The following is a 13370-nucleotide window of genomic DNA, read 5'->3' as shown; positions in this document are numbered from 1 at the left end:
CGGGACGGAGAGAAAGAACAGAAACATACACGACATGCTGAAGCCTTCAGTAAAGAGGTAAAGAGACTGCAACCCTGTGTCCTCATTATTTACTGCGACTTACACCACCACCTACACCTTTTATTGGGCGCCCCTTAGCAGGACCATGGACCAGGTCAGGCCACCGTGACATCCTCAGAACCGAGAGACCCGGTACCGAGTACCTCGCCGCCCTGTGTCTGGGGGCCGCTCCACATACAATATACAGTACATACAGTGCATACAATATACAGTACATACAACATAGAGTGCATACTCACCAATCACCTTGATCTCGAAGCCATCGATCTCCTGTAAAAAAAAATATTAAAATAATAGACAAACAATATACTCCATGATCCGCAGAAATCCAATTAATACGAGTGTCCCACGACGATCTCCCGTTGAGAGCTGCCACATCAGATGATGCGACCACTCTCCAAGGGCTCCAGTGATACAGTTGGAGCGCCCCCACTGCTGCAGGGCCGAGGGGCACCCGGTACCGGGCCTCTCTGTCTCAGTTCTGGGGTTGTCACGGTGGCTAGGCCCGATCCGTGACCCTGCTGAGGGGCGTCCAATGAAGGTGGAGAGTGATGCTGTTGTGGTGCGGTGCAGGTCGCAGTAAATAACGAGGACACCAGGTTGCAGTCTCTTTACCTCTTTACTGAAGGCTTCAGGATCCTCAGTCCGGAATACGGTTAACCGGCCTGCGGGAGTCCGGCCGGTCCGATGGCACCTCCAGAGTTCCCTTTGCAGGTGGAAATCTGTGCCTACCTTCTAGCGCTTGTGTGTTGTTGTCCTCCCCTGCTGTGCTTACGGGATAGTCCCCATAACTGTTGTGTCTGTTTCTGAAGTTCCCTCACAACTTGATTTTGATGTTCTTATTCGTCCCCCCTGATGATATGGCTAGGGCGCACCCGTATGACGGGTAGGCTCGGAGCTCTTCCGGGACCCTAGTGTCGCCCCTCTCCAACTGTTGCCCCCTATGTCTTCTTAGGTGATTTGAGTGAGACAGCCCACCTATAACTGACTGTCCTGCCGTAGGTTTGAAGTAAGGCCTGGAGCTCAATACTTCCTCGGCGTTTCTGGCCACCGGCTACGCGCCTCAGTAGGATGTAGCACCTCCAGGCTGTGTAAGGGCTACTTGACCATTAAGAAGAGTGATGGGGTGCTACGCCAGATGACCTGGCCTCCACAGTGACCAGACCTGAACTGGACCGCAGAGTGAAGGCAAAAGGGCCAACAAGTTCTAAGCATCTCTGGGAACTCCTTCAAGATTGTTGGAAGACCATTCCCGGTGTCTACCTCTTGAAGCTCATCAAGAGAATGCCAAGAGTGTGCAAAGCAGTCATCAAAGCAAAAGGTGGCTACTTTGAAGAACCTAGAATATAAGACATATTTTCAGTTGTTTCACACTTTTTTGTTAAGTATATAATTCCACATGTGTTAATTCATAGTTTTGATGCCTTTCATAGTCATGAAAATAAGAAAAATCTTTAAATGATAAGGTGTGTCCAAACTTTTGGTCTGTATTGTGTCTATAGATACATAGATATATCTATCTATCTATCTATCTATCCATATATCTACATCTATCCATAAATATATCTATCTCATTCCTTCTATCTATCTATGATAGATAGAAGGAATGAGATAGATAGATAGATAGATCTATAGATAGATAGAGGGAATGAGATAGATGATAGATAATAGATAGAAGGAATGAGATAGATAGATAATAGATCTATACATAGATAGATAATATGTATCTATAGATCTATCTATCCCATATCTATCTGTGTGTAATGGAGTGTGGGTTGGACAAATGTAAAAGAGGAGGTTGGACAAGAAATGACATCACAAATCTTTTTGTTTTTTGTTCAATAATAGACCTTTATTTGGCTCACAAAAACCCATAAAAAACGCATCAAATCTGCACAAAAAAGCATCAAAACGCACCTGCGTTTTCTGCCAAGAGATGCGGATTCAGTGCGGACAAATCCACAGGCAAATCCGCAACGTGTGCACATAGCCTTAGACTGCATGGGGGGGCCCCCTCCCCTAACTGCCTCAGTGGCTGGGAAACTAGTCATGCTGCAGGCATTATATATTTTACTTACAAACTTTCCCACGACACACTGCTGCAGTCATAAATGTTCCTATGTCTCTCTATAGGACACTGCTGTGCTGCTTGAGCAGGACAGGCAACCAATCACAGCACAGCTCCTTGCCTGAGTTGTGCTGTGAGGTCACAGGAAGAAAACTAATGCTTATTCGCTGAATTTCAGCCAATCAGCATTAGACCACCTCTGTCCTCGGTTTTGAGGATGAAGAGCCAGAGACGCAGCACAGGAGGAAACAGGTGACTGCAGCGTGTGCTTGTTGTGTGTCTCCTCAGACTCAGCCTCACACAGTCAGCTGTTCTTCTGACTGTGCTGGCTGAAGTGAGGGCGGCACTCCACACACACACGCACACTGCGCACCTTTGTTAGCAGGTGATGTGAAGAAGCTGCTGCGCGGCTGCGCTTCACAACATTTGTACAGCCTGCTCTCTGGTGCTGGACGGCTATAGAATAAAGTGTGCACCACTCCGTACACACTATTAGCGTGCAGAGCAGGGACTTTTGAAGGAGGCAGGGGCTGGGGTCAGGCCTGGGCCCACCGGAGGTTTCTCCAGTGTCCCGGTGCCCCAGTACGACCCTGTTGACAGTTACATGAATTGTTTGATTGCTGTAATGGACTCAAAAGGTTGTGCAACAAAATATTAAGTTAAGCGTACCATCATTTCTGTCCAGGCCTATTTCATGAGTTTTATTTTTTCAAAAATTCTGTGCAAGCATGGTTGAAAAGCAAGGCTTGTCAGATTCAAGTTATTTCTGAGACCAATGTGGCTTTTTCTGTCATTAAACGAGGGGTACCAACCATTTTGACCACGTGTGTGTATGCCGAAACGTTGATGAATTTGACATATCTGTCTTCATATGGGTCTGAATATTCAGATTTACCTTTTGTTTAAATAAAGTTTTGAGTGCCGAAGTTTGCCTTTTTTTTTTACATACCTAAACAGATCTGTTAAGGCCCCGTCTCACATAGCGAGATCGCTAGCGAGATCGCTGCTGAGTCACTAGTTTTGTGACGCAACAGCGACCTCAGTAGCGATCTCGCTATGTGTGACACGTACCAGCGATCAGGCCCCTGCTGTGAGATCGCTGGTCGTGTCGGAATGGCCTGGACCTTTTTTTGGTCGTTGAGGTCCCGCTGACATCGCTGAATCGGTGTGTGTGACACCGATCCAGCGATATCTTCACTGGTAACCAGGGTAAACATCGGGTTACTAAGCGCAGGGCCGCGCTTAGTAACCCGATGTTTACCCTGGTTACCATCGTAAATGTAAAAAAAACAAACAGTACATACTCACCATCTGATGTCCGTCAGGTCCCTTGCCGTCTGCTTCCTGCTCTGACTGAGTGCCGCCGTACAGTGAGAGCACAGCACAGCAGTGACGTCACCGCTGCGCTCTGCTCTCACTGTACGGCGGCTCAGTCAGAGCAGGAAGCAGACGGCAAGGGACACCGAAAGGCGAGTATGTACTGTTTGTTTTTTTTGGTAACCAGGGTAAACATCGGGTTACTAAGCGCGGCCCTGCGCTTAGTAACCCGATGTTTACCCTGGTTACCCGGGTGCTGCAGGGGGACTTCGGCATCGTTGAAGACAGTTTCAACGATGCCGAAGTCGTTCCCCTGATCGTTGGTCGCTGAAGAGAGCGGTCTGTGTGACAGCTCCCCAGCGACCACACAGCGACTTACCAACGATCACGGCCAGGTCGTATCGCTGGTCGTGATCGTTGGTAAATCGCTATGTGAGACGGGGCCTTTAGACCTGCTTAAGCTGGTATGCTTTCTTTTGAAATCCACATGAGAATGGCTGTAAAAACGTACCTAATGACACAGTAATAAAGTTTAATTCCCCGACTTATATTAATGTGTACAGATGCATGTTAAACAGAAAAAGACACATTTCTGTGAATTAGCTAATTAGTGTTGCATTTATTATTTTCCCTATAAATGATCCCTGAAGTACTGTTGAGGTTTCCCAGACATTTTGTAACCCTTCCCAGGAGCTCTAATTGCCTTATATATCAGCCTTTTTCCTGGCACACATGTCGCTCAGACCATACAGAATTGGAGGACAATAAACCCATCTTTTTTTTTTTTTGCAGCACCCATTTTATTTTCGGTCTTCATCTAAGCAAAGTTCAGTGAATTGTTGGTAATTCTACTATTTAATGTACGTTTGACAGTATTCAAGGTATGTGGAGAAATGATCATACTTGTTTAATGCCTGCACATTCTCATGCACATCAAAAAGTCTTTTAGCCTTTACATAATAATTTCTCCTCCAAGAGGACGTGATCTGTCCTTACACTTCTCACTGGTTGCATTAAATACTTTAAACCCAAGGAAATTTTAAATGTGCATTAGTTTTTCAAATTCTGCATGGCCATTCCTTTGTGTTGTTTTTGTTTTGACATTCTCAGAGTCTACTATGTGAAAGCTTGATTTTTGTAGTTTTCAATTATACCATTTTGATATATATACTTTCATTCCACTTTTGGAGAGATGTCATTAACAAGAAAATATAATTCCAGAATTGTTTATTTTATTTTTTTACAGTGGTCACAATGCGGCATAATGGACAGGTTAATTTTATTTTTGCAGGTCAACACAATTACAGAGAAACCCAATTTACAAGTTTTTTTGCAAGTTTAACTCCTTTAGCACAATGAAATTACTTGAAAAAAAACAAACCAAAACATTTTGTAGTGTCTCACTAGTTTCTGAGAGCCATAAATTCTTTACTTTTGAGTAAATTTGTTGTGTGAGGCTATGTTTTTGTGGGACAAAATGTAGTTTTTATTAGTATTAACCACTTAAAGACCGCCGATACACCTTTTAACAGTGGCAGTTAAGGGTACTTATTCCTCAGTGCCACTTTTTAACGGGGCAGAGAAATAAGGTTATAGCGCCCCCCAGTGTCAGAAATTCTCCTGGGTCTCGGCTACCTGGGGTAGCTGAGACACCAGAGAACATGATTCGTGACAGTTTTTACCGACCCCAGTGTTGCAATCAACATTATTCACGGAATAACGGCGACCACAAAAAAAGTCAAATTTTCCATTTAATTTCTCATCTGATATGATCTAGTACATCAGAGGAGAGAGAAATGGGGTCCCCCGAGTCCTCCCCAGTACTCTTGGTGTTCCTGGACCCTCCTGCATTCCCCTATCCTGTCCCCCGGCCATCGGCGTCTTCTTCCGGGAAGAAAATGGCAGGCGCATGTGGAGTGTGCCCGTCGAGGTCTGCTGGCCGGCACCAAGCAACAATAGGACATTTTTCCTGTTTTTTCATTTGAACCCCCATTTATCACCCCCTTAGTTAGGCAAAAATAATATTTTTTTCATTTATTTCCATTTTTCCATTAGGGTTGGGGTTGGGGCTAGGGTTAGGGTTGGGGCTAGGGTTGTGGTTAGGGTTATGGTTGGGGTAATGGTTGGGATTACGGTTAGGGTTGGGATTAGGGTTAGGGGTGTGTTGGGGTTAGGGATGGAGTTAGAATTGGGGGGTTCCACTGTTTAGGTACATCAGGGGGTCTCCAAACATGACATGGTGCCCACCTTTGATTCCAGCCAATTTTGCGTTCAAAAAGTCAAACGGTGCTCCTTCCCGTCTGAGCCCTGCCATGTGCTCAGTTTATTTCCCCCACATACGGGGTATCGGTGTACTCAAGAAAAATTACACAACAAATTTTGTGGTCCATTTTCTCCTGATACCCTTGTGAAAATAAAAAAAAATTGGTTCCAAAGTAAATTTTTGGTGAAAAAAAAGTAAAATGTCCATTTTTTCCTTCCATATTTGTTTAGATCTTGTCAAGCACCTGAAGGGTTAATAAGCCTCTTGAAAGTAGTTTTGCGCACCTTGAGGGGTGCCGTTTTTAGAATGGTGTAATTTTTTGGTATTTTCTGTTATATTGACCCCCAAAATCACTTCAAATGTGAGGTGGTCCCTAAAAAAATGGTTTTGTAAATTTTGTTGGAAAAATGAGAAATCGCTGGTCAACTTTTAACCCTTAAAATGTCCCAACAAAAAAAGTTTCCAAAATTGTGCTGATGTAAAGTAGACATGTGTGAAATGTTATTTATTAACTTTTTTGTGTGATAACACTCTGATTTAAGGGCACAAAAATTAAAAGTTGGAAATTTGCAAAATTTTCAACATTTTTGCCAAATTTCCCCTTTTTTTCTTAAATAAATGCAAGTCATTTCAAATAAATTTTACCATTAACATGAAGTACAATATGTCACGAAAAACAGTCTCTCAGAATCAGTGGGATCTGTTGAAGAGTTCCAGAGCTATAACTTAATAAAATGACAGTGGTCAGAATTGTAAAAATTGGCTTGGTCATTAAGTGCCAAATTGTCTCTGTCACTAAGGGGTTAATTTGAGGCTCAGTATGACTTTTTCAGCAGTTTTTATTCAAGTTGCGTTCCCGTGCGGTCGGCGGGCACGTCAAAACGCCGCATCCACATACAACGCATGTCCCTGCGTACCCAACGTTAAAGATAGGTACGCAGGATACATACACAGCTGTACGGATATGAAGGGAAAAAGTACGCAGCCCTACGTAGGGCTGCCAAACGCAAATGTGAACTTAGCCTTAAATAATACTCTGCACTAGCAATGTACTATAACCTCCTGTCAGAATTCTACTGACAAGTGGCCTATTTGACACTTCTTTTGTCACAGCCTAGAAGACTCCCATAGTTGTCAGACCATAAGGCCAGGAATAGACCTTGGGTCATCATATCAATGCATTGACAGAGGTAGCTCCTTCTTCTCTCTAACCAGCTAGATGACACAATTGACTGCAGCAACTATGGGATTTAATGGCTGGAATCCAAGGTTTGTCTGACTAGAGAGAGACATTATATCTGGAGACCTGCTTCCACCACATCCGGTTCCTGAAGTTATTGCATATGCACAGCTTCTGAGCTTGTGTGATAACTGTAACGTACAGATACCTCCTGGTGCCTTAACTGAAGGCATTCCATGATGTAGCTGTCATTATGCATTAAGGGGCTATTATACTTTAATATAAAAAATATAACAAACTAATACACTTCACCCTTCCCTACCACATTGTGTTTGCAGGGTAAAGATAATGGATAACCAGAGCATTGCAACACAATTTTTCTTGGTTGGGTTTTCTATCTCATTGGAACTCCAGTCTTTGCTTTTGGTGGTTTTCTTTGTGATCTACTTAATGACTGTGGCAGCAAATGTTGGAATCATTATTTTGGTTCGTGTAGACAGCAGACTCCATACTCCCATGTATTTTTTTCTTAGCCAGCTCTTTTTCTTAGAGATCTGGTATACATCGTCGATTGCGCCAAAGCTCTTATGTAATTTGGCTGGCTGGAAAACTATATCATTTTTTGGATGCATCTTACAAACATATTTTTACTTCTCTTTGGGTTCCACAGAGTTTTTCCTCCTTGGTATAATGGCCATTGACCGTTACTTGGCAATATGCAATCCTTTGCGTTATCACTCCATCATGATTGGCCAAGTATGTGTACAGGCTACTGTAGCTTGCTGGTCTGTTGCTTTCCTATCTGTATTTTTCCTTATACTTTTTATATCTCGCCTGACATTTTGCCAGCCTGCTATTATCAACCATTTCTTTTGTGACCTCCCAGCTCTTCTGAAGCTTTCATGTAAGGATACCTTCCTAGAAGAAATTACAGTCTTCTTATTTGCTTGCATCATCATTCTCACCTCACTGTTTTTCACTGTTGCATCTTATGTGTTCATCCTCTCTACTATACTTAAAATTCCATCCAATAAAAGAAGGCAAAAAGCTTTCTCCACGTGTGTCTCACATTTCACGGTGGTCAGCATCCTCTATGGCACAGTCATATTTATCTATGTTCGTCCTAGCGTGTCCTATCCATTGAATGTCAACAAAGTCATGGCTCTTTTTAACACTGTGGTGACTCCTTTACTTAACCCTTTAATTTATTGCCTACGTAACAAAGAAGTAAAAGAAGCTGCGAGGAAATTGCTAAACACAAAGGGTTTACCAATGGATGACATAACGTACAACAGTAAGTGACTTAGGTCAGACGTCGTGAAAAGATTCCAAGTGAAGAAACAATTGACATAAAACAAGGTCCTGTTATTAACCCAGCAGATAATTGGCAACGAGTTTGAGCTCCTCAGATGTAAAATATGGAATTAAATTACACGGTACCATTTCACCACCCAAGTATTGCTAAATATCAGTGCAACACAACGTTACGTGATGAAGAGACCTATGTTGTCTTCGTTGATCATTAAGAGGTATCATATCTGAAAGACTAATATTTTATTTCTCTTACCAAATCCCCATTCTGTCAAACAACGTTAAGGGGAATTAAGTTGGTCTTAACTCATCACCTTTTAAAAGTTATCAAACTTTCTGATATACTCTCCATACAGTGTTTCAGCCGTTCACCAATAAAAAAAATTTCACATTACCAGTTATGCTCTGTTTCTAATTGTTATGATCAGCATGATCCCTATTTTACTGTAAACACTGAATGAGAAGTGTTATGAATGGGCATTGTGCTATTTTGCATGCATAGTTAGGTAGAGTTTGAGAGTAAAGCCAACCCCCCACCCCACACACCCACATTAGATGGCTGCTGGCCGAACAATGGCTTGGCCAATAGTTTGGCCAACAGTTACCTTGGTTGTCTCACCCATGCACAGGAGCACTTTTTCCACTAAGTGCTTCTTTGTTGTCTGTAAGTAAGAAAGCCACTGATAGAGAGCTCTGCTCTCAGCTTATCTCTTTGAAAACAAGGCAATAGGCAGTCTTAAATCGTATATGCCAGATTGACACCTTCCCCAAAATTGGTTAGTACCCCCATACACATTAGAATATTGGTCGTACTCATCAATATCAGTGAATTTGGTCGACATTTGTCTAATATGTATGGGGGCAGGGGCATATTGTGCAAAAACCCGCAAGATGACAAATGTATTGCATGAAGCTGGTAATCAGTTAATCAGAGAAGCAGTCAGTGAGCAGTCCTTTTTCTGTATGCGAACACAGACATTCATACCACTTGGAATTTTGGAAAAGAGTAAATAGGACACCCGGGAACCTATAAAATATCAAGTAACTCTTCAGATTAACAAGACAAAACAGTATGGGGAGAATTGAAAATACTTTTTATTTAACTGCAATACCCCTTTAAACAGTTCAAATAAATAATCTAAATATGGTAAAAAGATAATCATTACAAATGAACAGGCAATAAATATACATAACAATTAATATATAAATATTCTTCTGCAATAATGGTACAAATGTTGCCAAACTGTATACCGTATTTTACGCTTTGTAAGACGCACTTTATTTCCCCCAAATTTTGGGGGGGAAATGTGGGTGCGTCTAACAAAGCGGATATACCGCTTACCATTACAGGCTGGGATGAGGGGGTGTCCGCCGCCGCTACCGCCCGCCGCCGCTGTCATCCGCCGCCGCTGCTGGGGTTGTCCGCTGCTGCCCCGGGTGATACTGGAGGCTCCGGTGCTGCGGGGGGCTCTGGCGACATTTTGTGAAAGACCAGAGCCCCCCGGCAGTTCGTCCATGCGTTCCAGTATGAATAATTCTGGGAAAATGGCCGCCGGAATCTCGGGAGATGAGATTTCAGCGCTGAGATCTCATCTCTCGAGATTCCGGCGGCCATTTTCCCGGAGTTAGTTCCAGTATGACTGACTCCGGGAAAATGGCCGCCGGAATCTCGGGAGATGAGATTTCAGCGCTGAGATCTCATCTTTCGAGATTCCGGTGGCCATTTTCCCGGAGTCAGTCATACAGGAACGCATGGACGAACTTCCGGGGGCTCTGGCCTTTCACAAAATGTCGCCAGAGCCCCCCGCAGCACCGGAGACAGCCCTGCAGCATCGGAGACAGCCCTGCAGCACAGGAGCCCCCTGCAGACCCCTCATCCCAGCCTGCAGCACAGGAGCCCCCCTGCAGCACAGGAGCCCCCTGCAGACCCCCTCATCCCAGCCTGCAGCAATGCTCCACTCCTGCCTCCAGCAACGATCCTGGGACCCTGATCCACCACAGCCACAACCCCTGGTAAGTAGTAAGACGCATGGATTATAAGACGCCCCACCAATTTATTAAAACATTTTTTTTCCTATTTTTCTCCTCAAAATTTGGGGTGCGTCTTATTATACGGAGCATCTTACAAAGCGAAAAATACGGTAATTGAAGTTACTTTAAGTAAGTAAGAATAAGCAGACATATGTTTCCTTTTTTTTCTTCATACATAGTGATATGAATTAATTATTTTTAAGCTTAAAAAAAAATCCACATTTTAAGAAAATAAAATGTAAATTGGATAACTTTGTAAATAGTTTATTTTTTTATTTTTATTTAACTTTTTAGTTATTTTACACAATATTCAGGATAATTCAGAATTTGTCTGGATCTACTTAGTCCAGAGACTGGTTTGGAAACATTCCACTATCCTGTATGAAACTTCACAAGATGGTTTTCAAATTTGCCATGTCTGAAAATTGCCTATTCTCACTGCACACAGAGAAGGCCGATTTCATGCATTTTTAATTCTACATTTAGTACTTTTATTCCAGTCCATAATATGCAGCTATTTTTAAGATACAGGGCTATTCACATAGGAATATGGCATATGATATAATTGTAAAAATGCAAAATGGACAACTTTCATCCAGGTTGTAGATGTAGAATATTTAAAATATGGATGCATGTTCAATATTACCATATTGTCATCAGCATTACATCAAAATTGTAAAGGATTTGTATTATGAATTTCAATTTCCACTACAGAATCTACCCATTAGTATTAACGATCTGTAGAATGTAAAATACTAGAGCAAAATTGTTGACATATTGATGCAGTATGATCTGTATAACGGCTAATTGTATTTTACATGTGTAAAAATGCGTTTGTGTAAAAGTGGCATTAAATTAGTTATTTTTCATTAAATGTGTGTATACAGTTGTGTGAAAAATTGTTTGCCCCTTCCTGATTTCCTAGTCTCTTGCATGTTTGTCAAACTTAAATGTTTCAGATCACCAAACAAATTGAAATATTAGACAAAGATAACACAAGTAACCACAAATTGCAGTTTTTAATTTAAGGTCATTATTATTAAAAGAAATAGAAATCCAAACCTACAGGGCCCTGTGTGAAAAAGTGATTAAAACATAAGTGTGGTTTATCGCATATTTAGGGAGCTGAGCTCAAATTCCCTACCCACACCCCAAAAGACTCATTGCCAGTTATCGCAAACGCTTGATTGCAGCTGTTGCTGCTAAGGGTGGCCCAACCAGTTATTAGGTATCGGGGGCAATTACTTTCTCACACAGGGCCCTGTAGGTTTGGATTTCTTTTTGCTTTAACCCTTTATGACATTTGTCGTAATAATATGTCCCTGTGCCCTGGGCCTATCTGACCAGGGAAATGCTGCGATCAAAATCGATTGCTGCATTCCGTGAGCCGGCAGAGGGATGACAGCCGGCATGAAGCAGAGTCACGATCGTTGCCATGGGGACCTGGTGTTGTCATGATGAAATCCGGGTCACCAGAGTTAGGAAAGTTGCTGATCATGCGCAGTGCATGATCAGCAACTTTCTCTGTCAGTGCAGCACTCACAGTTTCTACAGCAAGGGGATGCTGCTGCATTCCCATGTTGTACAAGTAATCATCCTGCAAAAAATGATAGTCCCATATTGGCACAAAGTAAAAAAGTAAAAAAAAAAGTAAAAAACATTTTTTTAAATAATTGTAAAAATATATATAGAAAAATGAAAAATAATAAACAAATCAAAAGATATTGTATTTATAAATAAATATTTGTATGAAAAAAAAACTATAAAAGTACACATATTTGGTATCGCTGCATCCACAACAACCCGGCCTATAGAACTGTCCCACTAGTTAACCCCTTTAGTGAACATCATGAAAAAAAAGCTAAAAAACAATGCTTTATCATCATACGCCGCAGGTGCGGGCTGGGCCGGGTGGCAGGGAGGCAAGCACCCCTGGGCCACTGTTGTGTATCCGCTTTTTGGGCTCCCCTGGTGGTTGCTGGTGGTACTGGTGACTTGTTTGCACTTTGCTTCTTCTGTTCACCTGCTTCCATCAGTGTTTGAGAGTTTCCTATTTAGCCTTGCTCTCCAGTCATTTCCTTGCCGGTCATCATTGTAACCAGAGCCTTCGGTTGCATGTTCCTGCTACTAGTCTGCTGATCAGCTAAGTGGACTTTGTCCTTTTGTTTTGTACCTTTTGTCCAGTTTGCAGTTTTTGTAATTCTCTGTAGCTGGAAGCTCTTGCGGGCTGAAATTGCCACTCCTGTGTCATGAGTTGACACAGGAGTCTTAAAGTAATTTCAGGATGGTTTTTGAAAGGGTTTTCAGTTGACCGTGAAGTCCTCTTTTGTATCCTTCTGCTATCTAGTAAGTGGACCTCTCTTTGCTAAATCTACTTTCATACTGTGTATGTCTTTTCCTCTTAATTCACCGTTATTACATGTGGGGGGCTGCTATCATCTTTTGGGGTATTTCCCTAGAGGTAAGCCAGGTCTGTTTCTTCCTCTACCAGGCGTAGTTAGTCCTCCGGCTGGCGCGTGGCATATAGGAAGCCGTAGGTATGCTCCCTGGCTACTGTTAGTTGTGTGGTAGATTTAGCTCATGGTCAACTCGAGTTTCCATCACCCGAGAGCTCGTTCGTTACTTATGTGTTTTTTTACGTTCCCTTGCCATTGGGAACCATGACAGGCCACTCACCCACCAGCTGTGCAGGGCCAGCCGCCTGATTGCCGCACACAGCAAACTGGGTGCGGCCGTGTCTGCTGTGCTGTACAGTACTGTGATGCGGCTGGCAGCAGCAGGGTTTGTGTCTAGATTGGAGTTGATTTTTAGAGGGAATGATGTCACTGGAAGGGGCAGGGCCTCCTTCAGTCCAGTCCAGTGAAGATCCAATAGCAGGAAGATGTGGTTTGCCCAGGCTGCTGTAGAAGGAACTGGGAAATGAGGGGCTCCACCATGGAGCCCTGTGAGAGGACTGAGGGGCTGCAAAGGGGAATGAGGATGCAGGACTCAGTGTGAGAACTCTGAGGATGGATTTTATAAAGGGATTGATGCTACTTGAGTGGGCCTGCAAAGGGAAGCTTATGATGAGGTGCTGTGTGTGCTGAGAAGGGATGATTAGGGCTGTGGGGAGAAGAAGAATGATGAGGGGCTGTGGGGAG

At 42.9% G+C, this 13370-nt stretch overlaps 1 protein-coding gene across 1 annotated transcript; it reads left to right on the top strand.

The window, feature by feature from the left end:
- The first annotated feature begins 7236 nt into the window (after positions 1 to 7236).
- LOC143793633 (olfactory receptor 6M1-like) lies at positions 7237 to 8190 on the top strand. Its single transcript, XM_077280693.1, has one exon. It carries the CDS (start codon positions 7237 to 7239, stop codon positions 8188 to 8190), a length of 954 nt encoding a protein of 317 aa, XP_077136808.1.
- The last annotated feature ends 5180 nt before the right edge of the window (positions 8191 to 13370 follow it).

Source organism: Ranitomeya variabilis, chromosome 1, assembly GCF_051348905.1.
Source record: "Ranitomeya variabilis isolate aRanVar5 chromosome 1, aRanVar5.hap1, whole genome shotgun sequence".
NCBI lineage: Eukaryota > Metazoa > Chordata > Amphibia > Anura > Dendrobatidae > Ranitomeya > Ranitomeya variabilis.
The sequence above is the reverse complement of the archived record's forward strand: the minus strand, read 5'-3'. Positions and strand labels throughout refer to the sequence as shown.

Excerpts from the sequence above, each read along its gene's own strand:
- LOC143793633 (XM_077280693.1), top strand. The coding sequence starts at position 7,237 with ATGGATAACCAGAGCATTGCAACACAATTTTTCTTGGTTGGGTTTTCT.